The sequence below is a fragment of the Stegastes partitus genome, unplaced genomic scaffold, assembly GCF_000690725.1.
Source record: "Stegastes partitus isolate 25-593 unplaced genomic scaffold, Stegastes_partitus-1.0.2 Scaffold312, whole genome shotgun sequence".
Classification (NCBI taxonomy): domain Eukaryota; kingdom Metazoa; phylum Chordata; class Actinopteri; family Pomacentridae; genus Stegastes; species Stegastes partitus.
In genome coordinates this window covers 58,139-86,092 of record NW_007578043.1, presented here as the reverse complement: position 1 = coordinate 86,092, position 27,954 = coordinate 58,139, and the positions used below count along the sequence as shown (strand labels likewise).

Sequence of the window (27,954 nt, the reverse complement as noted above, 5' to 3'; positions counted from 1 at the left end):
GTGCGTCGCGGCGCGCAACTTGACCGTTGGTCCACTAGTCTCCCCAGACTAACTACCCATCAGCAGACTGCTGTTCACACCGGAGACATGGGACCGTGGAGCCACCGAGGGGGGGCAACTCTTCCCAGCGACTCACCACAACAACTCAGAGCAGAGGAAGGAAGTCTCTTCTAGCTCAACATGTTGACTGGAGCTTCTACTTTTTCCAACACTTTTTCTAATTTCTTACTGAGCGCGAGGACCGGAAGAGAAACAACTTTAATGACATCCGCGCATTTTTGATACCTGCGGCAAAAGTGCCACACCTTCGCTTAGCACGACAGGTAAGCTGGAACACGACTTTTTGTTGTTTTTCTCCTTCAAATGTTATCAATGTGCAAGGCTTAAATTTAAACCTGTGGTCAGGATTTAGTTAGCAGAGAAGTGTAGTTAAGACGTAGTTAAAGGTTTGCTAGCGCTGCTTCGACGGTCAGCAACAGGTGGGTAGAGTCAGCCATATGGCGAGAGTCCTCCTGGAAAACAAAGAAATACCAGAAAAGAAATAGTTAAAACCACCATGTAGGTATGCTGCAATTAATAACTTCAATGAAAACACAATTTAAGTGTGATAAGACTGTTGTAAGACGATGTTTTGAGTAGCTTCACAAATATGTTAAGGCAGTTATTTACTGACCGAGGAGGAACACCTGTTGCACGAATGGCTTGTCCTATTAAATAAATAATAAATTTTTAAAAAAGTAAATATAGCTTCTTTTTTTTTGAGAAACCTTTCTCCAATATATGCATTACCAGTCACCAAAAAAAAAACAAAAAAACGATTGTTTTCTTGATTAATTAATTGTTTTTTTGGTCTATAAAATGTCAACAACAAAAATGTTGTTTTGTCAACAACCCAAAGATGTCTTCATATGTCATTATTATGATCATCACGTATGTTTTGTTTTATAAGCATAAAAAAACATGAAATTCAAATATGTTGGGTAGGAAAAATACTTGTTGCCCAAATATCATATCCTATTAAAACAAAGCAAAAAGAAAAAGAACAAAAAAAGTATTTAAAAAACCTTGTCTCCAACATATCCATTACCAGTCACAACAAAAAAATAATTAAAATAAAACAAAACAAAATAGGGCTGCAACAAAATATTTTCTTGATTAATCGATTAGTTGTTTGGTCTGTAAAATGTCAAAAAAATAAAATAAAATAGTGGAAAATTTTGTTTTGTCAGCAACCCAAAGATAAACAGTTTACAAACATCGTAGAATAAAGGAAACCAAACAAATATTACAAGCTGAAATCAGAGAATTTGTACCTTCATTAAAATAATAAATAAACTGATTACAGTGATGAATCAATTCTCTAAACAGTTGGTGATTCATTCGATAGTTGAATCAACTGAGCGATTAATCATTGTTGTTTTGATGTAAAGTTAGGGTGGGGACGTCGTCTTTATGTGTTATTTTAGTTATCATGTATGTTTTAAAAGCAATAACAAACATGAAGTTAAAAAAAATAGATTAAAAAACACTAAGAATGGCCTTTAATGTTTCAGTGTGTGTGAGCCCACCGAAAAAATTTCCAGAACACCTTGAACACATGAAGGGGAAGTTAATGAGTGAATGGAGGGCTGTTATTGGGGATGTCTCGATTCAGTCCAGAACTCACGGCCTTGAGCTGTGTTTGCACGTCCACCATGTAGCCTCGTTGAACTCTCGGTCAGCGGGCCCAAACACATCACGCCCGCTGTTTGACCCACACAACCCTCTGATCGTTTTCAGACTGTTATCCATCAATGTATCTCCTAAACCTGCTTTTCTTTAGCCCCGGGCAGGTCGGATTCACCACATCACGATGGCTGATTTACACACGATGCTGAGCTGTGGTTTGCTGAACCCATTTTCTTGGTTTTAGTGGCAGACTCCACCCATTGGCGGCTCATTTGACAAAACAAGCCATTAAAAGCGTATGCAAATACTATTTGCCCAAGCTCTCGTTTGCTTTGTACCAGTTCTGCTGCTGCTGCTGGAGGACTACACCTGAAACAGGATATAAGCATGAGAACAGAACTCTGTTTACATTATGGTCTGGAAAATAGATTGCACAGATACGTCTTGTTCTTTTCACTATAGAGGACGTGTTGTTGTGTAATAGCAGGGAACGAGATCCCTGTTAGAAATCATGTAGAGCAGAGGAGTGTAGAAGGGAAATGACTTTTAAACAAAAAGGACAAAACAAAGGCACTGTCAGCTCTGGGTAGAATAAAAAAGCCATGACTGAGTTAAATAACAAGCAGTATTAAAAGCTTGTCTGATTGCATGATTATAAACGTGTTGTTGTTTTTGGTGGAGCTCAAACTAATTTGAAGATGAAGCACAGGCCTCTTATGTCACTAAAAAAAAAAAAGTGGTCAGCAGCGATTTTCAAATCAGTTGTTGTTGTCATTTATAAAACTAAAATGCCAGATTGGGTATTTCAGCTTCTCAGATTTGCTGCTTTACATAATTAGAAAGTTTTGGACAAACAAAACAAGCAGCTGGAAATCTTTCATAAACATGTTTAGATTTCATAAAGCTGAAATTCTTTGTTATCGAACACATTTCTTTCATAGCAAAAATGTCACATTTGCCTGTTAAATGTGCTTTTTTTCCCTGTTTTATTAAATTATTTGCTGCGTTTGACTGACAGCGTGTCACCGCAGACTCTGGGAAATCTGACATTTTTCCACTTTTTTCTCACGTTAGACTCTGAAAGAAAAGTTTATCAACCTTTTTTATTCATAAAGAGATGGAGGAATCCTGGCCAAGACAGGCAGCAGCACAATTGACAGACAGATGAAGTCCCAACGGAATCCACATAGACATCGTAATACATGGTGATTACATACTCAAGATAAGAAATCAACGTATCAGTAGAGATCAGAAACATAACCAGCAAAATAATCATCTGTCGAAACATAGCCTGATGATTCTAGCCTCAGGTAGCAACTGATCATGTAGCCACTAGGAGCTTTAGTACGAATAAAAACCTGTAAATAGCGAGGAAGCAGGCCTAAAACACATTTATAAATTAAAATACGCCAGGGTTTTTTCCTTCGTGTGGACAAATCCAACACGAGGGTACAACAAACAATGAACTGGTGATGCAATAAACAACTATTTTGATCGTAGATTAGTAATTCCAATGGTTTAAATCAAGGAAACATGATAAAATATTGCCTGCGTCTAACATAGGTGTAAAGATTATGTGCGTTACATTATTATGAATGCAACATCTTTGGGTTTTTGGAGTGTTGGTTGGATAGAAGAAGAAATCTGAAGACGCCAAAATAAATCAATAAACCGATACGTGTCAAATGGAGATCACGGCTAGCCTTCAAATGCAAACACAAAGCAGCGAAAGACAAAAACAATGTAGTTCACTCTCAGTTCTCTCCTTTTCCCTCTGCACCAGCGGCTCTACATGATTTAAACCGGCGCTCGTCTTCCAGCCTCTACATAGGCTTGTTTACTTTCTAAAGTACAACTCAGGGCTCCTGGGTCAGGAGGATCCACGGGAGGAAAACAGCAGCAGGTCTGTGCGCCGGAGACGAGGGGAGAGCTATTGATAAGTGTGGGCTGCTGGGTAATAGAGAGGAGACAGGACTTGTTTTCATCAGACTGCTGCCCAAGGCCATCTGAGAAAAAAAAAGGGGGTGTTTGGACGGAGCACATCATATTACAAACACACACAGAGGAGAGGCGGATGTGAACGCACACACTTCTGGAATCAGATATTTGATATTCCCTAATAGGACCGTATGATTGATAGCGTTTAATTAATTGCACAGCAGCTTGTTCAAACAGCAGGAATCTGAAAAACAATAAAAAAAAAAAAAAAAGAATGCCGTAGATTGCCTGTTAACGAGGTCTGACTTCACATAAATTGGTTGCCGTGACAACTCGCCATGGATACACTTCCCTAATCACACCTGGCTCATTCAAATCACCCAACCTCAAGGTCAGCTTGTCAAGCGTCGCGTGTCAAGCGCTCAAATCAAAAGTTGTGTATTCGGAGGAGCCCCCCTGTCTTTTGATCCGGCGACACATATTTCAGAGTTTCTCGCGGGGCTCTTTGTGCGAGCTGTAATTGAAAAACTCGCACAATAACAGCAATCAGACGAATAGCTCCGGCTCTTTTATGGGAAGCATTATTAGGTGCGGGAAGGTTATCTCATCTTCTTTATATGCGAGTTATGAAAAGCAGTACAAAGCTGTGGGTGAGGCGGCGCCATTTTTTTTTGACACTATACCGACTTTAAAATAGTGTATTGACATTTCAGCAGGATTTTAAAAGCCTAAGAGCTGATAAGAGGCCTAAATTGACCACCTTATCGAATGCTGCAGTTCTCTTTCAGCGCGAGGGTCACATCGGTCGCTAACAGGAAATCCTATCAATAACTGCTTTGTTTGCAGCATTACTGTGCGTTCATTTTAATGATTGCATATGTGCAAGATAAAATCCAGCTTGACAAAATGGAATCGGCTCAGGTTTAATTTAGTCCCTTGAACAAACCTGAAGATGACATTAAAGTTCCTTGTGTAAGAGTTACAGGTGATGAAGTGGTTAAAGGTTAAGCTTAGTGGCTGGAAATAGAAATCTGGAAGAAGGTTTGGTGCTCAGTGGAAGATTGTTTCTGGTATGGATGCCACAGTCAGGCCTTTAAGGGCTGGTATCAATCACTGGTTTAATGATAGTAGAACTGGCTGATCTGATATTGATTACTAGTTTGTTCCTGTCTTTAGACGTCTTTACAGACAGGTCACAGGAAGGTCATTTCATAACTCATAGAAAATGGCCGTGTTATCCTTTATACGGTTTTAAAACATACCTAAATGTTTTTATAGCTCGCATTTTTTATTGCCCACATCGACAACAGCTGAACCTGGAGGCATTATGTGTTTGGGTTGTCCATTCATTTATGGCCGTAACTCAAGAATCCATAAGATAGTTATGACAGCATTTCACCTAAACATCTGATAGGATACGACATGGTTCCTTATATAGCACATTTAAAGCAACAGAAGTTGACTCAAAGTGCTTTCCAACTTTCAACATTACAAAATGATCAAATAAAGAAATTATTTATTTAGTGGTTTAATATGTTTTGTGTTCCGAATGCTGGACTCATAATAAAGTAAAATGTAACTGGACTGGTCAGAAGAGCATCCAACTATGAGGTGGTCACCTCAGTTTTCAATATCAGTCACCTGGTTATTTTGTAAATACAGTCAAACTGCTTGTTCTTATGGCGGCAGCCCAAAACCCACAGATACTTTATTATTATACACAGATCAACCAGTATTTTGGCTCTTTTGTTTAAAACATGTTTTTGTATGCTAGTAATGTTCTGTTCATCACCAATTACCAAAAAAGTGTTTCTGCTCTACACTGAAACAAATATTATTTTAGGCTCTATGTTAGAGTTTGTAACGTCCAGAGTGATCTTCCTCTGTGTGAATTTCTTACAGATTAAAGCTTAAAAGTTCCGGTGATAAAATGGCCATTTTTTTATCTCTCTTGCACACACCTGCTAAAACTGCCAAACTGCTGATGACACTGCAGTCACAGTTGTCACCACCAGTCCAGTCCTGTGACAGTAAGGCAGCGCCGCTCTCCTCACGTCTTTAATCCCACTGAGATCTCATGCTTTTTGTGTTTGGGATGAGAATGTGTGCAGAAAAAAAAAAAAAAGAAGGTTGTTCGTGTTTTTGGTTCTGACACAGTGTCCCCACAGTCTGCTGTAGCAGCATGTTGACGGAGCAGCAGCTTCTCCATCTGTGTCCACACTAAAGGATGTGTTTATGTGTGGTGCTGTAGGTAACACACAATGTGGGGACACTCAGAATATACCACACAAGCAATTGAGGATAAAACAGAGAAAAGAAGACACCTTATGGGTCAGAGCTGTGCATGTGTAAAACAAAGCGGAAGACATAGCAAGAGTGTTTAAAACTGGAACTGTTAGTCAAACAAGTTAAAGAAGGATGACTGGCAAGCTGATGGTAAACATGCCTTCTGTGTAGATAGAAAACTAGGCTATTTGCAAAAAAATGCCCCATAAAAGGCCAATTTTGCTTCAGAAATAACTTGGTGACTGTGATAATGGATGCATTTCAAGCTTCATCATCTATATTTTGTCCACTAATGGCCTATTTATTTTGTTTTTGACATGTCAGATAGTTGAAAAAAGCCTGTTATAGTTTACCAGAGCCCAATGCAACATCTTTAAACTGCCTTTAACCGAGGTGCAGTTCAGCTTGATAGTGCATAACAATAGTCACTGGAGTCTAGATCCATATTTCCAAAATGTTGACAACATAAAGAAAATTAAGATTGATATGGTTGTACAAGATGAAAGAATGTTTCCAGTATTTTATGATTTGTGAATTTTAAAATGAATGAAACTTGGAAAGAACTAATTTTTAGGTCAGACATTTCCCTTTGTTTACCTTTTAACACACCAGATATTCATTATAGCAGTTCATACTTCTGCCTACGTTCTCTCTGATTTTAAAGTACACATTTAAAGAAAGCACATGTGACGACATCCACTGTAGACGGAGAAAAGGATGAAAAACAAGAAACTGAAACGACAGTCAGCGAGCTGGATGTCAGACCAGTTAGCCCACTTTTCCATCACCACACCCTACCCATGTCACCCACATGAACATGATCTCCCTTCTCACTGTCCCGTCACTAACATACTCCCTGACCCTCCTTGAGTAGGTGTAGAGACAGAAATGAGGATTTCGTGGTGCAGCTTGCATAAGCCAAACCTCTCTGAGATCCATCAGGTGACCGAACCGTGAAGGAACAGCGAAACTTTGTCTGTAAAAGACTGTTTCTTTGTTGGAAAGTTCGCTTTCATATTCATATCTCCACCTCAGGCAACAAGTGTCTGAATGTTTATTCAATTACTGTTGGCAGAGGAGGGAACAGGGGTTTCAGTGATCTACTAGAAAGCCTGTATTATTCTTTATTTCTGTCTATGAACGTCGTCTACCTGTATGTAGTTTTATCATGTTGATACGTGTAATATTTGAACCAGCAACTCACTCGTCCAGAAATGGTTGTGGATAGATTTCAGTTTTCCAAGGGCGCAACAAAAACAAATGGTATCAGATATGCACGACTGATCTTCTCAAGAAGGGTGTTTTAGTTGTTGTGAGGCGACGTTAGAGGCGGGAGATCAAATCACTGCAGCGACTATCACAGTTTCAAACACCTGTTTTGTTTTTTAGTGCATTTCCATTTAGGTTTATATCTTTCCAACACTCAGCACAATGTGATTTTGATTGTAATGTGAAATGAAGCAGTGGAGTGAAATACTCGGTTACATATCACTTTAGTACAGTTTACATGAGACAGTACAAATGTGAAGTTATGAATTTGATATGAAACTGATTAGCAATACTTTGTTGTCCTTGTTACAACAACAGTATTATTTGCGATCACTTTGAAATGGGAAACTAACAGCAGGCTCTCATGTTAGAGTTTTGTTGGCCCATCCATCCACCCCTGACCTCCCTTTCTAGCTTGTGTTACTAGATCGCACTGCAACAAAAAAAAAGTAACTTAATATATATTTCATGGGAGGACAAACAAATTTTGACAAGTTGTTGCTTCAGTGTGTCCGATACATTAAACCAGTGTTTTCTGTGCAGCTCATCTCCAAATCTAAAGGATGTGAATATTAGTTACTGCAACTAAAAACCACAACAGAGAACTCAGAAGGAAGTCATATATTAACTACATTAAGGTGTGGTGAATGCTTATCACCTTAACCACCAACTTCAAGGATCTAGGAAGGCTTAGTTATTTCTAATTTAAGTTCCTTGCAAATGTTTACAGTTAAATAAAAGATTTGATTGGGTTTCTAAAGGATTCTGATTAGATAAAAAGCCACCAAACCCCATTCCTTATTCCTGGTCTAAATTGCATTGTGTGCATTTAAGAAAGCCATTATGCCATTCCATTAGAAACAGAAGTGACCCGGTCTTTAGAAACGTATTAATTGTTTTCCCACGAGTGGTTTAGGTGCCCAGGTCCATTTCTGTTCTCATTTCAGAGGAGGAGTGACTTTTTCAATTGTACCATCATCCACTCTGGTAATGAAACCCTTCATTTAATGTCATTTGAAAAGGACCACTCCACCCACGCACAATAAGTGCCGTTTCCAAACAAAACTCTTAACAGGTAAAAATCACTTCAACTGGACTCCCTCCAAAGGAAGAATTAGTTTAAGCCTTATCTCATCCGATGGAATTTTCCACCTGCAGCAATCGTTCACCAACGGCCCCGACTGCCGGTTCTGCGGGTATCCCTTGGATTTCAATCCATTCCACATTTAGGGGACACTCCACAGCAATCTCACTTTTATTGCACCTGTTTCTCCAAGATGAAATGTTTCAATTTCCTCTGAAGAAAACTCAGAAAGCGAAAAAATGGGAAGCAGGCCAAGCTGCCAGCGCTGAAATATCTCTCCCCTTCAGTAATCGTCCTACGATCTTTCCTATCATAAAAAACAGGAGCAATATATAATATATTGAATGGCACAGGGAGCAGATAAAGGACTATTATTGCCAGCCAACAATGGCCAATATCTGAATGAATGATAGTCATTTGATGCACAGATTGAATCCTTGATCTCATTATGAGTTTGGAAAGTCTCCAGGGGAACAACATGATTGGTCATTTGGATGTTCTGATGTGAATCTCAGTCCGCTGCTGTTGGTTACTGTAAAGCCTGCGGGAGGTTTTAGAGGCTGATGGGAAATGCTTATTACTGACAGGTTTGCATTTCAGCTCACACTTTGTCATAAATCCTCCGAGAGCTTCCTGTCAGCATTACCTACATCTAAGTTGCGAAAAATTCTGTTGCTGAGTTAACACAGCAGAAGAATTTTTTTATTTCAATTTGGCCTCATTTACAATATTGCCGTGCAAAAAAACTTACAAATAAGCAGAATATGTAAGCACACAAACAAAAGAAAATGAAATAAAAACAGCAACGTAAAATTTTAAAATAAAAGTGAACAACTAAACCATGACAAATATATACATCAGTTGAGATTCTAGGCAAATTGAATCAACTGCAACAAGAAAAACTCAACATAAAATTAAATTAAAAACCCCAAATTACTGAGGAAAAATTAGTCAAACTTTATATTTTTGTTGCACAAATTATTTTAATGTGTTGTTATTTTCCTGTATCATCTAAAAAAAATATCAGTGCAGAAGAAAAACAGTTATTTTATTACAAAATTTATATTATTACAAATGCAATCATTGGGAAACAGAATTGTCTTATCATAATTACGATAGGGAAATTGTAATTCAGCTAAATATAAACACACTTAAGTATTTTAATCTAATAAAATGAGTCATGTTTTGTACTTCTTATGCTGATTCATGTGTTTAAAATCAAAAATTTAGGATTAAAAAGTAACCCACGTTTACAAAATATGTGGTAAGATAAAGACGTACGTGCTTTTTGGAACCATTTATAAAATTGTTGGTCCAGCAAACCAGCGACCATTAGCATCCATTTGTCATGTGTTGTGGAAAACACTGCAACATTCCTTCACCTTTTAGCTCGTTTTTGGTCTCTGCCAGGAAAATATTCAACTCTTTCGCTGTATTGCTATGCCCGCAAACACTTTGTTGTTAAACAGAAGGCCGATTCATCGGCGCTTTCCATGAAAAACTGCAGATAAGAACACCAAGAGCGAAACAGAACCCGCAAAGTTAGTCAAAGTTAGCTCTGAGACGTTACATAAGCCTCTTAGAGCTGAGGGGAAGAGGATTGGTCATAATTCTCTGCGCATTCATTATTACAAGTGACTCCTTTCACATCACACGTAGTCATTTCATTTGCACATTCGCTGTTAAAGTATAAATATTGATTATAGCGGCTTAGGTTATTTCGAGTCATCAAGCAATCCTTTTCTTTCTCCCTCTGACTGCGCTCATTATCTGCATCCATGTGTGTCGGATGGCTGAGTCAGGTCACTTGTTTTTGCCTTAAATATAGAACCACTAATCTGGTTCATTCCAGTCTGCACAGGCCGGACTCGGGTCTCCTTTTTGAAATATGCAGAACGGAAAACTGCAAAAAAAAAGTTGTTGAATTATTTTTCAACATTTAACTTCAATGCACTTGATCCATTGATGTCCAAGCCTCACTGTCCCTTTGTGGTGGAAAGTCACATCTTGAGCCTCCACAGCAGCTCGAAGCATTTGAGATTTTGTGGACAGCGATATAAGGCTTTACAGTACACGGTTACACTTCCATGTGAACTTTTTGAAACACCCTCGCATTGATGTACTTTAAATCTTTAAGCACACAGCTGTGATGAGAACCGATGGGTGTTGACTGCACCAGCATGCCGTTCTCTTGTTTTTCCACTTCTCCGTGTGTATCTGTGGATATTTACTCTGCAAACACAGCGCGGCGAGATGACAGCTGCACGTAGACACGCCGGAGCCAGAACATACATCAGCCCGCCTCGTTAGTCGTGTTTGTCTTGTCGTTTTCTTTAAGTTCTTGGGAGTTGTCTTTTAATGCTAATGCCACTTAGTTATCAGAGCAGCAGTGTAGCTGTGTAGTCACTCATCGGCCTGCTTGAAGGAGCGTTGTTAGCTGCCTGGGATAAGATGTTGCCGTGTCATCTCATGCCTGCAGGACTTGTCCTCCGACTGCGAGCTGTTTTCCGCTGACCAGCAGCAGAACGGTTGGTCCGAGGCCGGTATCACTACAATCACACTGCCAGCGCTCAGGCAAACCCAGAGGCGGTTTTTGCCTTGCAAATTTGCAACCCAACTCCATTCCGATGCAGACCAGCTTTTTCCGAGCCAGTCAGCCAGCCATTACTCTGTCTGACAGTTTGTCTTACTGGATGTTAGACGTCAACCAAAACACAGCAGAATGCATGTACCTCAAGTCATAAATTACATGTTGAAGCTTGAATTTGGTTTATTTTCACCATTAAATTGAACTTGTTTTTATTTTGTTGCATTTTTTTTACGAGATATTTTGCGACAATTATTGATTTGAAACTTTAATATTTGCTTTTCTGGCACTTAGAAACTTTTATGAGGCCTGTTAGGAAACTCTGAATAACAGCAGACTTGAGTAAACACACAGCAGTAAACAAAAGCATTACGAAACGAGTGTGTCGATTATATAACACACAAGTGCTTTTTTTTACATATAACGAGGATGGATGTTACACATTTACCTAACAATTTAAATAGGAAGGGAAGAACCCTTCAAATAAGAGATTGTGTCATGATGAAGAGCAGTTTTGTTTAACTTGCATCATCATTATCTAATGGTTACACAACTAGATTTTTGCATGCAAGCTTGTTTTCCAGCATTTCCAAAAATAAAATTCTCCTAATTCCAATGAGAGGGAAAGTCATGAGTCATCTTCAGGGGGGGAAAAAAAAAATTGGAAAGGCCATCCCTTACCATCTTGCCTTTGTGCAGTCACATTTATGTTATAGCTGTCATGAGTGGGGACATTTTCGTATCCGATATTTTATAAATTAAGCGATTAACAATCAAAAATAATGAAAGAAAAACATTTTTTGGATTTATTGTTTGAATAAACATGATTAGTTGTAGCTCAGTGTGATGTCCCAGTTATTATAAAATATAAATGTCATCAGAATTAGTGTTTTTTTAGCAAACTTTTATCGTCATGCTACAAAATTTTCAGCTTCGCCTCCAAAAGCCGCTCAACACACCAATTTTCCAGAACAGAACTCTGTGCAGCTTCTTCACGCTGCCCATTGTCTCACTGCCCATTGTCACTCTTAATTTGACTTGTAATTTAAACAGTTTTAATTAAAACATGTCTACGACTCTCCTATTATCATGTTTTTTATTTAGAAAAACAAAAAGACTTGTTAACTTGAAGTTACTCTTTAATTACTCCACTGTTGCAGAACTTGATAATCCATGCGCTGATGTTTTAGTTTTTTTTATCTGGAGTGAGGACACGGTGCCAGGAAGGGAACTAGACTTATTCATACTCATAATTAATTCACAACAATTCAGTCAGAGTCAATTATGTCAAAGGGTTTAGGACCATTTATTGCAACAAGCAGATATGCAGTTTGTGTTTGGCAGAGGAGTTTGAGGATGCTCCCCAAACGAATTCAAGCAGCCCTTTCAGACTCGAGCACATTAAAACAGCCCCAAGGGGTGTACAGAGCAGGAAGCAGCAAGCGCATATCACTGGAATATGGAATATACATAATGCACAAGGAAAGAAATGCCACCGCACAACAAGAAGGAAAAAAAAAAAAGAGGAGGAAACTGTTGGCGGTGGAGGAGGAAGTCGGCGTATCCAGCAGCCTGAGCGATCAGAGGATTGAGATGATTATTGACCTGCCTGAATGTGACTAGAATTGTATCAGTGGCCTGATAGTGACTTCATTTATGCGATAGTCCACCCCGTAGCCCGCTGGGAAATTACCTCCTCTATGGCTCCCCTCCTGGAAGATAAGGGACACTTCAGCTGGGAGGGTGCTCGCCGGAGCAACAGTGTGTGAAACAGGGTCCTCTATTTAGAGCACGGGCTCCTCTGAATCGGACTCGGCGTGTTGCGACCTCTTGGTTTTTATCATAAGTCGCTGTGAATGTGTCAGAGGTCCCTGTAAACATGTCGGCGAATGTGTTGCGGGGATTGTTTCGTCCAGTCAAGTCCACGAGAGAGTCGAGGGCACTCAGAGACAAGAGGATGATACTCTGACATCATCTCCGTGTATAAGCTGATTTTTTTCTTCTGCATCCTCAGTGCCTACACCCACCTCTGCCTCTGGACTCTTTTTATGTCTTTGCGCACAGCAGCAGACCTGTAGGAGGATAATTAGATGTCTTGGGAGAGCTAAGTCATGCTTTGTTGCTTTTCCACATATACAGCCTTTCTTGTGCAAAAAAAAAAAAAGTGACCGGGCCACGAAGGTCGGACTTGGAGTGATAGCCTCGTTTGTAGGGCAGCTTGTGTTGTTTTATAGTTCAGCAAACCCTCTTCAGATCCGTTTCCTTTTTTAATCACTGCATTTTACAAAGCAATCCCCCCCGAGCGGAGCCCACCGAGGCCTCTCAGCTGGTTCCCTCCAGGACTTTGCACAAAGATGCATGGAGTCCCACAGCAGCTAAAACCTCTTACATCATAGTGCTGCTGCAGCTTGAAAATAAACAGGAGTAATGGATACAAACGGTCGCCAGAGCTGAGGCACATTCACACATTCCATAAATAATGAGGGCTTTAACAGATAAGGCTGTGTTGTTCTGAACAGTCAATAAATCTCATGAGTGCCCCATTGTTCAAAAACTACTAAAAAAAAAATACATCATCGCTACCCTGGCAACTAGTTTGACAATTGGTTTGATTGATTTAGGAAAAAAAAACCCTCAAAACTCAGGTTCCAGCTTATTAAACTTGAATTATTGTTGATTTCTTCATTTCTCTGAAATTGAATGTCTTTGGGTTGTAGACAAAAAAAAAAAAAAAAACATTCAAGGACGTTGCCTTTTTGTCATTTTATAAACCAAACAACTAATTAATTGAGAAAATAATTGAAAGATTGACAGACAATGAAAATATTAAGCTCGCTTTTTAGTATTTGTGATCTGTTTTTAAAGGTGTGCAGTCTAAATAAGAAGAAATAGACTCGGGTATGACTAATTTCAGGGACTAACACACTGTTTGTCTCATTATTTTCTCGAGGTTTGTTGACAACAGCACCGGAGAGATCCTTTTAATGAAGTCTAGTTGTGCTTTTAGTTTGCTACACAGGATTTGTAGTGAGGTGCCGGTAATGAATATAACTGCGCCGTGCTCTCAGTCAGGACTGTAATTAATTGTTGAGAATGCAACCGTTTCCCCCCGGCATGATTTTTGCCTGCACTTGTTAAGCTCTTATTCCTTTCTGATTCAACTCGAGCTGAAATAAAGTCCCACAGGTCAGAGATAGTTAAGGTTAAGATGAGAAACTTCCTTTCTGTTCCACAAAGAGACACAGTGTCCTCTACCTCTGTCGATCTCTCTTTCTCCTTCGCTTTCAGACAAACCCATTCAAGACTTGGTGATTAATTATTTACCCAGGCAATGAAATGCCAAAGCCTAGAGAAACACACCACCAGGAGAGAAAAGGTCACTCCCATCCTGCACATAGATACACACTCACACACACACACACACACACAGAACAGTGATGGATGGCAATAACATCTTTATCGGCGCTTCAGGCAGACAGAGTTTTCATCCTCATGTCCAAACACCGCCGAGACCAAGGGCAAAGCAAAAAAAAAAAAAAAACCTGACTGATGAGACGAAATCTTCAAGAGAGCCCTGAAAAAGCCTTCATTTAAAAACCGTTCGCATGTCAGAGGTGGTGAACCGTCCGATCGATAGCAGCACAGAGCAAACCGTAGTAGCCTGTCCTTTGTTCAAAAACTGCATGTTTTGTCGCTTTAGATTTTGTCTGCGATTAAACTTTAATTGCTCTGTTAATGTTCCTCCGCAGCTCTCGGAGCTCACAGCTGGCCAAATGGGGTGCCGATGCTGCCGGATGATAAAAAGGTGAGCAGAGTGTGTGGTCATTTCCTCGCCTTGTTTGTTTGTGTTGTGCCGCTTCTCTGTTCTACGCAATCTTGCTTTTTGTGTGTTGTCACAACACTGACACTCGCCGCTCTTGTCAAGTCGGTTTATTTCCTGCACAATAACAACCGACAGTGACGAAGAAAAAAATTCCCCCTTTAGCTGGAAAGGAAAAATCGACCTTTCAGAATGGACAGATGTGCAGCAGATGTTGTGAACAATGATAGAGACTGTGCAAATGCCAGAATTATTAAATGTACCATGAAGCAAGCAAGCAATTAAGCAATTTACAATCCTGTAATCACTTGTTTCTGTTGACTTAAAGGGTTGATTCATTGATATGATAAAAAAAAAAAAACACCTTTATTGAGGGGTATATTTGCCAGTTTAGGCTCCACGTTTCAAGGTTTTAAAATATAGATCAGAAATATTTGTTAAATTTTGTCATTCTTGAAGTCTTTGGACAAGTTCTGCAAAGTTCAAGCTATGTTTTCAGTAGTTTAGTTCCCAAAATGTTCTTCATAAAGACCAGAGAACATGCTGCAAATGTTTGGTGTTGACATTCCTAAAAACGTTCCTTTGAGAATGTCCTTCCTTTGGCATCACATTGTGTAACACCAAACACAACTTTCCATGTGTTACGGCAACAACATCAACAAAACATCTCATGACAGGAACATGTTATGTCATCTGATGTTCGTTCTGTCAGCGTAGGCCTTGAAAACGTTTTTTGAATGTTGGTTTAAGTTCCTTTTGTTATCATGTCATGTAATCTGTGGCCTTGACAACATTTTCAAAACATCTTCTATAATGTTACAGTTAAAACTTAACTTTTAACCTCAAAGGACCATTATTTGAAACGATAAATATCCCTTAAACGCTCTTTGAACATGAGATGAAAACATATTTTGAAAGCATTACTAGAACTTGGAGGCAACCTCAGTCAATTAGAAAGAATGTGTCAGCAGTAATCAATGCATTGTTTTGTTATTTTTATTTTATTTTGGCTTAGTTAGTTGTTTATTGTGTAAAATGGAGGAAGAAGAAGAACAAATGGCCATCAAACGTCAAATCAAGTTAATTTTAATAATAAAGGTCACAATTCGGATTTAAAAAGATCCTCAAAATCCTTAAGGAGACAAAAAAAAAAAGAAACATTGCGCATATTGTGATCCGTTTATTCAGTAGACGACGACCTTAACAAGAGCCACAGTCATTAAATATGTGCTATCTGCAGTGTGAAATAGCTCCTCTGCACTCTTTCTTCAAGGTTAATATTTTATTTGGTAAAGTATGTTAATTTTTGATGATGTTTTGGAGGCGGAACACTGAAGGAAAACCTGCAAAAACTCCCGACATTAGCATGAGCTTCGGCCGTGGCTAAGAACAGCCTTGGCGAGCCGGGTAGGAGCACAAGACAAATGAGTAGGCGCACAAGATAAATGTCTGGATGTAGTCTAACTGTGTGGTGGATTCGTCTCAGCGTGCTTGCGTGAATTTCCAATGCATCACGATGTTTGTTTGCCTTATCAATTACCTTAAACCTCTGAAGACTGTCCACCTCCTCAATAACGAGCCTTCACTGTTTATTTCCTTATCTGCAGCTCCACAGTGCCAATTCAAATGTCTCCTTGGCCACATAATGATTTCTTGTCTCGTTTCATGCAGATAGTGAGAGGTCCATTTATAATACGTCGGCACTGTGAGCCTCACGTGGGCTCTTAGTGCAAGCCATGAGTCAATATGCCAATAGCCATCACCCTTGGTTACTGTATTTCTTTGCAGGACTGTCTATTCATTAAAAGCCTACAAGGCATCGTTGTCAGGGCTCGACACCTCTGTGCTTTTCGTGGAGAACGAGGACACAGAACAGAGCCGGGAAATGAGATTTTGATTGCGGAATAATGAAAGGGCACGATGTGATTCACATACCAGAGTCGTAATCCCCGTCCACGCTGCTTTTTCTTTTTTTTGTGTCTTTTTTTCTTTCCCATGTCAAAGACACACATGTGAATGCTTGTGACACGCACACATACCTCCCTAATTGTCTGGAGTGTCACATTTCTGGGATTAGCAGTGTTTGGGGTTTGGCAGGGTGGGCCTTTAGGTTACTGGGTCAACAGTGCAGCCTCAGAATCAGCAGGCTGACACTCGCACATTCCCAACAACCCGGCAGAAAACTTGTCACGCCAGGTGTTGCTTATTCAAGGACAATACCTCGTCTTTTATCGTAGATCCAGAGCTAATAGAACAATATTGATTGGAGCAGCTCGGACAAAAGTGTGCCTTCTCTTCGGCTTGTAGCTTTACTGGTTTGTGCTCGTGCAAGGTGGACAGTTTTGTTAACTTAAGAGGACGATGTTTCATGAATGGAAAACAAACAGGCTAATGGTTTTAGTGGCATAAAATCCATTCTACACCGAACAAATGTAATCAGCTTGAATCTATACTGCTTGAAAATGGAGGAATTTTCTTTATGTTAGTCAATATCAGCATCAGAAACAGATTTATTGCCAGGTGTAGTTTACACAATATGAGGAATTTGTTCTGGTGGGTTGGCGCAGCAATAAATATAGAGGAAGGTACAGTGCACAAGACAAAAATAACTACAATAATATCTGACAATATCTGACTAAAGTTGGTGCTTTAAAATCAGTGCAGCACCAGAAGTTGTACGCAAAGGCAGCTCGTACCTCATTATGTTGAGGTAAAGGTTTGTCCAATTCAGTTAAAAACAAAAGCCAACAATCTGAGCAACAAGTAGTCCAACAATAACTCGAAGGCACAACGGGTGGCCTCCCATCGCTGATGAAAATGCTTTCATTTTCCCACAAAGCGCCTTTTTTTTCCCCAGCTTTATAAATTATTGGTCTTTTTTTTTTTTCCTCCAGTAAAAACACCTTGTGTGTCTTTCGCTTCTCTAAAAGCGAGCCTCCAATTTCACCTTGGCAGCCGGGACGCAGCGGCAGCGCTGCCCAGGAGCGAAAGAAATGGAAAACATTCATTTTCTCAGCTTTCCACTGTGAAGAGAGACAGAAGGAAAAGATGCAGGGCGAGAGAGAGGTGCTTAAGTCAGAGGGTGAGCATGTGTACGAGTGTGACTACAACTGCGTGGGCAGGCGACATTTTTGTGTGTCTGCTCGCTGGAAGGGGCGACGGAAAGCTGTTACTTAATCAGTCGATACATTCCAAAGTTATATTCTTAATTCTCAGGACTTGTGTCCTTGTTAAGTTCGCTGAATAGTGGGAGGTAAAGCCAAAAGGGGGGGAGTGAGATAAAAAAAGACAACAGGACAACTCGAGACAGAAGAAGGAGGAGGCGGGAGATGGAAAGAGCTCGAGGGAAGACACTCAAATCAAGGAGAAGTCAAGTGCAAAGTTTTAGTAGATTAGTGGGCTGCAGCTCCATTTCAGTGACACTGGAGGAGACACGAAGAGGAGGCTGTTTTGGAGGGGGGGGAGCACCTGGAGAGGTGCGAGACGGAGGCAGGAGGAAACAAATGTAATGAAGAAAAGATGGGCGTGAAACACATGAGGCACTCACAGCAGGTGACGTCTGACAGCCTGTTACTCTTTCAGCAGCATAAAGCCCCCCCGCCAACACCTGTAATACCTGTGCGTCTGTGTGTCCTTGTAAGGAGATGATTCAAAATATCAGGCAGTCATTACAGCCTGAAGGGTTTACATAAGGTGTGGAGCTTAAATGGGCATTAATTAGTCTATATTAAGCTCTGCCATGCAACAAAGGATCACCACAACATCAACAAATGTCTGGCAGAGCGTACGGCCGCCTCTGATTTGCACAATAAAGGACTCGTTTCACAGCAGAGAAGCAGATGAGAGCAGAGATTAAAACTGAAACATCAAATGAGGCAGCGAAATGCACGACATCAGCGCTAAATAATACATTGGTGTTATTTGCCATTTACGTTTTCTGATTGAGTCTTAATAAGCTGCGTGCAGGTGGAAATGTCCCGGTTGTATTCGGTATCAGCCGCCTTAAAGGGTTGATTAAGGGACTCTGTGGCATAATCAAGGCTCATTGTTGTGGCTCGTGTTTCTAAAAGTAACAGAACGGGAATTTGTTGACGTGTAGTTTGATCACGTAGTTGTTTATTGTACTAACTTGGATGGACTGAGAAAAGCTCTTCTTGTCATAAAAAGGACCGTGTTTAGCTGGTGGCCTTCATCCTCTGGCAGCAGAAAGTGCAACAAATTTGAACACTTTGGGACATAAGAGTGAGATGGAACGTAGGGTGGTCACCGACGACGTTCCAATCAAGAGTTTCATTTAGTATTCAGTCTCTGCCGACACAGAGTCCCAATCCAATACCATTTTCTCAGATAAAATACATTTCTAACGCATGGAAGTTATTGAAATAGAATCATTCTATAAGCAGGTCGTCTTTGTTATGTAGGTGGTCACACACTTTGTAGTAAAGCTGTGGAAAGGCAATACCTAGAATGTAGTGTCAAGAGGGCAGGGTGGCTCCAAAAGGGTGGTTTCTCTGCATGAATGTCAAACGTGTATTAGCCTACAGCATTAGTGATGCCACCAGGTACTGTTTAATACTGTAACTTCCTGAGGAGGCAAACCCTCAGGCTACAATCAGTTTCATGTTGGCAAGCAGCTAGCGCTGTGGGGGTTTAGCTGTCGATGGGCACCATGACAGAGACTTGTATAATGCTTTATCCTCTAGTTAATGTATTTTATGTAAGATGCGCCCTTTCCAATTTGAGTTCTCCCTCCCTGAGACATCTGTAGCAGTGCAGGCCAACTAATGATTAGTCCTAGATGTTGCTGATGCTGGTCACTAAAAGTTTGCCTTAAAGTCCAAAAGCCTGATCTGCGACATAAACTTGGGATATCCCGAGTTGTCATGATAACAAAATTCTGACTTTAGGATGATGCCCGCCTATATGAGGGTACAATTAGGGATTTACTGGCTCCCTAAGTGGGGTTCTGTGGTATCCATGAGTTCCATTGGCTTTCCCTCACTGTCCTTTATGGAAGTATAAAAATTCCATATTACACTTTGAGACTGCTAACCTAGCTTAGCATAAAGGCTAGAATCAGAAGGAAACTTGTTCACCTTTTAGCACCTCTAAACCCCACTATCTTGAACCAGCCATTCAATTCTGCTTCTGCTAATGAAGCTAAGCTAGTCTAATTACCTCTTGGCTCCACCTCCGTACTGAATGCACTGACTTAAAGTGGCAGCCATCGTCATAGCAAACTTCATGGGCGGACAAGAAGCTAATTTGTTTTATTACATTCGTCCTCTGGGGAAAATCTTTTTTTTTTTTTTTTTTTAATTTACCTTGTCAACATGTCCATATGTTGTCTTTCATATGCTAGAAGACATAGCACGAGAATTAAATGATAATGAGTCCATGTCATACACACAGATCTGTTTGTTGAGTTTAATCAACGGCTTTAATGTTAATCCCACAGCTTTAAGTCTGGAGTAAAACAAAACGCAATAATGAAAAATTCTGAGAAGGACGGTGTATATGACTCCAAACATCTGTGTTTGTTCCCGTCACCTTTATTTTTTTTCTTCCCGTTATCTCTCCTCTCTGAAATCGAGAAGCACAAACAACAACATCTGGGAAGTAAAAGTCAATATTTCACCGTCTGAACCGGAGAGGAGTGCAGTCAGGCCTGCGCACACTTTCCCTCCTACAACCGTCTGCATAATATATCCGACATTCATACTGTATGAGCAGCGCAAACTTCTACCACAGCTGAGGCCCGATGCAGTCCGTGTAAACATCAAGCGCATGCCTCAGACATCACAGTGGCATTTAGAAAGGTGCATCGGCTGCACGGTGAAATATCCGTGTTGCTGTCAGCGCGCTGTATGCGGTCGTTGGAACATTTGACTCCTGGAGATCGGTCAGACGGATAGAAATAGCCTCGCCGTCTGTCACCACAATGAGCAACAAAGTAAAAATGGGAGTCATTCTTCTGGAAGTTAGACAGATGCAGGAGATTCATGTTTCATTCTTTCTATTTGTCTCTGTCGCAGTTTGACCAAGCTGATTAATGTTGAATTAAGTCGGTAAAATTAGATTGTATGGATTGCATTGTGATGTTTTTGCTGCATCTAGTTTTTGAAGCATCACAAAACTGAAAAAATTCTAGTTTTCCAAAAGCGAGCTCTTTAAATTCATTATTTGTCCCACATCTTTTGTAATTTTTACGTAAAGAAACAGCATGTTTAGTTACATTAGTTGGATCAAACTATTATTGTGACGGTGTCATGTTGCGCTCTGGGCAGATTTTTCTGAATGTTTCCAAACCAAATAATGTTGTAATTGAGAAAATGATCTGCAGATAAATCAGTAACAAGTGAAAAAAAATGAGTCCTGCATAAAAAAGTTAAATATTTTCTTTAGTTGTGCTAGCAGCTCTTATTTTGTACTTTGGCACGGCATTGTTTTGATCTTAATGCTAATAGCAACATGCTAACCTGCTCAGAATGACAGCGCTAACATGATGCTTGTGTTTATCATACATAAAGTTGACATTGTTCACCATCTTTCCTTAGCATGTTAGCGCGCTAATTAGCACTAAACACCAGCTGATGTAAACAACATTAGCCTTATATGTATGTCGACATAAAGCAAAGAGCTTGACACATTTAGTGCATCCTGAGGGGGGGTGGTGTGAAGGTGCGCATCAGATTTCATCCACTCAGTCATTTTTGAGGTATTACCAAACTCTAAATGTGTTTACTGTAAATTGTCCAATGCTGGTGGACATCAGAAGCAGGTGGTTGCAGTTTTGTTGATGTTCCTCAACATCAGTAAAAGGAAAACGACTGGAATAATTAGAGTGTGAAAACCTGCTGGTTAGTAGAACTGCTGATGATATCAGTGCTGTGTTTTTCCTTGGCCTGGATTAGTGACCTTCCTTCATTTGTTTATGTTGACCTCTACCTGCCTTTTATTTGAATACTGGCTTTTAAATGAACTCACAGGAGAATATTCATGGTTTTGAGCTTCATAGGTGACCTGTCCTTGTCTTTCTCACAGCTACATCTACGACCCGTCCGTGGCGGTGGATGGGAGGAAGACGGACTCTGCAGACAGCTCGCTCTACCAGCCCCACCACTATCCAGCCGAGGCCACCAGCGGCCACAACAAGCAGAAGCAGGGCTTCCACAACCTGGGCTACAACAAGTCCAATGACAGCACGCTGAAACTGGAGGCCGACAACAACCTGGTCAACCACCGACTGCACGCCGCGCCGTCAACCGTCAACGATCTGCAGCGTCAGGGGAGCGCGCCGCCTGCAGACGACGGGCTGTACATCATCCAGCCGGAAGCTGTGGGACCGCGATGGGTCATACAGGAAAAAAGTCAGGTGCCCGTGTACCCAAACATACAGGAGTACGGGGACCAGAGGAACTATGGCGAGCAAGGACACCGGACGTCAAGAGACGGGTTGGACAGCTCCATCACCGAGATAGGCAAGGGCGTGGCAGGGACGCCGGAGTGCCCCTGCGACACGGGGGACGAAAGTAGCGTCCTGTCAGTGGACATCCACACCAGCACCACCAGCTTGTCCTCGGCCGACACCAGGGACGAGCTCACAATGCCAAAGACTCCGGACGTTTCCACCGAGGAGAGCGGAATCTCTGTGACCAAGAGTGAGGACGAGGAGGACGTGAGGAACCAGCAGGAGGAGGTGCAGAGCGTCACGGACTCGATGGTGGCCGAGGCTCTCGCTGCTCTGGAGGCCGCCACTGCCGGGGAGGACTTTGAGTGACGGACCTCCTACTTCTCGCCGACCACATTAAATCTCAACAGACTTGAATGCGACTTCCAAACCACAATAAATCTTTGAATAATGTTTTTATGCAAGAACATGAAATGAATGAAGGAATACTCTGTTTACAAAAAAAAGATTTATTTTTGAACTCTCGGATATTTTTTTATCGGGGTCACATTGACAGAAGATAACGGACGGCTACATTTCCGACGCTGCGAGGTTTCGCATAACTGAAGAGACGTCAGTGTGCAGACTGATTATTTCCTGCAGCCATAATACGGTGTATTTAACACTCCACAGTCCTAATAATGTGCTCACTCACTGCTTTGCCATGTCCATACCGCCCTTGCATCTGTAACACACCACTTGTGTCGCTAACTGTTAGCATCGAGTCAATATTTTCTGTGTGAACAGTCCTTGCCATAGCTTCAGGAATCTAACCTGTTTCACTGAGCAGATGAAAGAGGAAAGGTCATCACGATATTTTTATATGCTACTCATGTTTTTGTTCCTGATTTGTGCTCTCTTGTTATTTATGAAACATTCACACGTTTTTTTGATTTATTGTGAGAAAAACAAAAGACTAGAGAAGAGGCGCAAGGACGAGGAAGCATTTCTCAGACATATCTATAGACTTTTATTTTATGTCGCATTTGAAATAATTATCAAAAACTGTTTTCACTTACAGACACGTATGCGGTTTCCTTGCACATCATTACTCTGTGAAAATCTCTTAAGCAATAAGACTCATATCAGTGAAATGCATCCAGCTGTACTTTTCCCTGACGCCACTTTAGCTTTTTAGATTAACAAGACCAGCTAATGTTAAAATCACTGCTGACCAAACCACAGAGGGGCCATCACTTCTCCCTACAATCAGTTTTTTTTTTATTTTATAGGTCAGACTTTGTGTTTCTAGTCAGGCCTGTGACGTTAGTTTAACTCATGTGCCTAAAAATGAGCTAATTGAGGCTAGACATGCTAAAGAAATCACAAACATGGCTCATTTAATGCTATAAATAAGCTGTTTGCTCAGTCAATGCTGCGTTTCCTTTACCTCAGAAGTAGGCATAATATCACACTTGAGTGAACAAAATCAAGACGCCTCCAGGAAAGCTTTTCAGGTTAGCACCATGTCCACGAATAGAATCTGGACGGTACTATATGTGAGACTGATTTAGTAAGGAGTAAAAAAAAGAGCAGCCATCTTGATGATGTTGTTCAGATTTTCCGAGTCTACGCGAGACGAACCTCCCCGGGTTCAAATGTAACGTAAGTTTTGAATTTGTTTCCGTGGAACTCAGTTTTCAGTCATTGTTTGCCTGCCAAATCATTTCTATTATATTTGTATTGCAAAATAAATTTGAAAAAGTGCTTTAAAAGTTACGTGTCATAATTTAATGTTGTGTGCTTTAATATGATATGTTGTGTCGATAGTGGAGCGATTGAATGTAAACTGATCGGTACATTTGTTCCATCTCAGCTCCCTCTTCACCGCGCTGATGCTGTCCAAATCCATCTGTCTGCCTTACGCTCCATTTACCATCAAGTAAAATGATTATTGATTGACTATCCACTGTGATAAATACGAATAAACTCAAATTTCGATTTGTTTTGTATTAGCTGCAGTGCCGCGAGTGCTTCATTCAGTAGCGTTACTAGCATGCAGCTCAACAGGTTTCCAAGTGTACTACATTCTCTCACCTGGGAATCTGTATCGCACAAGAAAATATCGTTAAGAATTGGGGGGGGAAATGCTAAACTACGAACATATCCGCAGCATCTGTTGCCATAGTGATTGAGCTAGATTAAAAGAGATGGAAAAGTCTGGCTTTAGGCTCAACATATCTTGCTAACCCATTTAACTTGCTTCGTTGTACAAGCCCCAGCTGTACGGTGGCTAGCTATTAGCATCCAATACTTATTTGTAAGTCACAGTTTCGTAGCTTTTTAGTTTAAGAAAAACTTGGACAAGGTGGTGATCAGATTTTTATTTTGATTTAGTCATAATCCTACAGCAGCAAATCTTAAAAATGACAAATGTTCTCAGAGACTCCGATTCTGCGGGACTTCAAAACCTTGTTTACGAGCATTACCTCTCCCCCTTCTTTATAAATAAGCGTGATCCCAGTGGGATTTAGGTGCTCAAACCTCACCATCGCAGCCTCAACGGGAGGCGTCCAGGGTCCCCAGGGTCTCGGTTAATGAACACCTCTGGGTTTTTTTTTTTTTTTCCTTGTGCATGCAGCGAACCGTGGAAACTTCCATAATAGCCGCAGCGAAAAAAACCAAAACATATCCTGATCATCTGACTGACTGGAGAGGCTGTCTGTGCTCTCTCAGCGCAGGAGGTGGAACAGAACCCTGATGATACCAAAATAGCCTTTTATTTGGACATCTATCCATTCATCTCTGCCGCCCCTTTCCATCTTCATCCCTTTTGCTCTTGGCTTGTAATTGCTCTTCCCTCAATTATATCTTTTTTTAGGCCTGAAACTTGGTTCCGTCTGCAGTCGGACTTTTCTGATATTTCTTAAATCCCTCCGCTCGTCCTGTTCGGCGTTGAGTTTCAAACATCACAGGACAACCACATGAAACCAGCTGCGTGCCATCACACAACCGGCCTCCAGCCCACGCCGAGCGCCTGAATGCATCCAAGGCTTTGATTCAAAATGGCTCAGAGCAAGTGAACAATCAAGCATGTGTCCCCTACACCTTAAGGTACTGTTCTTCCCCTTGTAGACAACTTGTAGACAAAATAAGCTGGTTGTTTAGTGGGCAGCTTGCAGGGCGGTGAAATCACAAGCCGAGGCACAAACACAACACGGAGCCAAATCACGTTGAAAACATCATCTATCAACAAATCAGGTTTATGAATGCGTCTTATTGCTTTGTTGGTGGGACGTTAGTTTTTAGAAATCAAAAGTCTTTTTGAAATTCTGATTGTCCGTCCTGTATTCGGCGTGAAGGCTACGCGAGCGATTGTTTCACCAAATAAAGAGACCATCTCCATACATCCGCCGAGTGTGACGACAACGTGATCCGCTTCATCAAACCGGTGACTCATCTTTTCATCAGCGCGCCATTTCGCAGCACAACAACGGAGCCCAGCTCGGCCCGTGCGTCACCGGATTACTTTGATCCTTTCAAATCGGTTGGAGGATTCACAGAAAGGTAGATTATACCGTTGTACAGGCAGATAAATAACAGCTGGGGCTTATTGTTAGCGGAAAAAGCAGGAAGTTTGGAAAGAAGAAGTGTTGGGAAAAGTTTTATTACAAAGCACTACATGACACTGGTTATGTTTGTGTTTAATACATTTGTACAGCTTTTGTCCACCCCTTCTGTGTTCTGCTAAGACATGCCTATCCAAAAAGTAAAAGTTTGGATGATGTGGCAGCTTATTTTGTTTTAAGTTTATGCAGCCACAGCAGCAAAAAAGACAAATGGGCTGTTGCTCAGTCAACTTTAACACATCCTTTAACCAAACATTAACCCCTTCTTCAAATGCCAATCTGCATCACCCAGTAGAAAAAAGACAACTAAAATTCAGAGGAAATCCCTGAGAAAAATGCATTAAATGTTACACTTTTTTTAAATTGACAAAAACTTGATTGTGGCATTATACCAGCCAAATAAAGAATAGGATGTTTGCACTGTTTCTGTAAGAGGTGGCAGCATCCAATGTCAATCATGCAAACAAACATTTTGCATCAGAGGAAGAATCAGCCACCAATGATGTTTCCCAAATCTTACAATTTTTTAAAAATGTATACGTCCTTAAACAATTTAAATAAAAGATAACACGTATAATTTACCAAAATTCCACATAAGCTGACATGTACGCTATGTTGCCAAAAGTATTGGGACATTGCACATGAACTTTAAATGACATCCCATTCTTAATCCCTATGGTTTAAACATGGAGTTGGCACACCCTTTGCAGGTGATCGGCCGTGGAAACCCATTCCATTAAGCTCTCTACACACTGTTTCTGAGCTCATCTGAAGGCCACACAAAGTTCCCAGTTGCTTCCACTTTGTTATCCAACAGTTGCCCATGAAATATTTGGTATCAAGGAAATTTCACGAATGGACTTTTTGCACAGGTGGTAACCTAGTGCGACCCGTTCTTTCTTTCCCAAATGTTTGTAGAAGCAGTCTGCATGCCGAGGTGCTTGATTTATACACCTGTGGAAGTGATTGGAACACCTGGATTCAATTACTTGGAGGGGTGTCCCAATACTTTTGTCAAAGCAGTGTATGTTTACTCTTAAACTTATTTGTTGTTGGCCTTCAAAATAAAAGCCCCTAATCGCAAGTTATCTCACTTGTCAAGCATACTGCTGAACAATGATTTGACTGCAAACTCTTTTAAAGAGATTTTCAGACTTCCTCTACCTTCCCCACGCTGCTCAGTGCTTACTCTTTGAAACTAAATCTTTCGATTCATCACTAATATGCTGCAGTATTTTACCAATGTGACTCAAACAGGGCAAAACAATGGATTTTGTTCGGGAGAATTTGTTCTCTCTCTGGATTCTGATGTAGTACCGACCCAACAGAAACCACTGTGACTACATTCTTGCAAGCAGAGAAACATTTCACCCATCTGCATTACGTGGCCCATTTTGCTCAGTAGATTTAAGAAACCACGCTCACTGTTCAAATCCAAAAGAACCCAGACGGTGATGTTGGCTTGCAGGTATTCGACTAAAACAAAAAAAATCAACACATAAATCGAGCGTCTCATCCTCACGGCTCTCGTCTGTGAAATGAAACCTCAGAGCTTGTAATGACACTAGATGGAGCACACCTGTGACTTTTCATGCAAGTACCCCTGGGAAATGAAGTTCCCAAACTCTCAGCACATATTTGACCTCGCTGCGACGACGAAATAGCACGTCTGAGAAGCAGTCCTCGGCTTTTATACGTCTGCCGAGCTTCTTGTGCGTTTGAATTACAGCAGCGACGACCGTGAACTCCGTTACCATGTGGTGGAAAAGCGCAGGTGTGCTCTATTTGATGTCATTAGGCTCAATTGAGATGATTCGCACTTCACCTGGGAAGCAGATGAGAGCTGGCGGCAGCAGTAAGGGGGAAGAGATGCAGCAGTTTTCAACAGCTTAAACAGTTTATAGAGATAATATCCAACTCAATAATGATGTTAATAAAATAATATACGTGCTTCACAACCTTTAAATTACCCAAATACTTTACGAGAACATGCATGGAGGCGACAGTTCTCATGTGAAGCAGCCATAGAGTTAGTCTCAAAAACACCAAAACATCATATCGGGGGAGATATAAGGATACTATGCACGTCCATATGGTAGCAACTTGTTGATCACAAGGTAGCCCCACCCTAATCATCCCCTACTACGATGCCCATTTTACTCTGAATGGGGTCGTAATTTACAAAGTACCCACTGAGGCCATCATTTTCTCAGAGTTCTCTACAATCAGACTTTAGTTTGTGAAGTCGACCCTTGTTTCCATTATAAAGAGCAGGTTTAAGGC

General features: G+C 40.8%; 1 protein-coding gene across 1 annotated transcript; it reads left to right on the top strand.

Moving 5' to 3' along the window:
- The first annotated feature begins 95 nt into the window (after positions 1-95).
- Positions 96-23,817, top strand: LOC103358460 (uncharacterized). The gene is made up of 3 exons (XM_008283442.1): positions 96-323; positions 14,582-14,637; positions 21,697-23,817. Exons 2-3 carry the CDS (start codon positions 14,606-14,608, stop codon positions 22,430-22,432), a joined length of 768 nt encoding a protein of 255 aa, XP_008281664.1. The 5' UTR covers positions 96-323; positions 14,582-14,605; the 3' UTR covers positions 22,433-23,817.
- Positions 23,818-27,954: the final 4,137 nt, after the last annotated feature.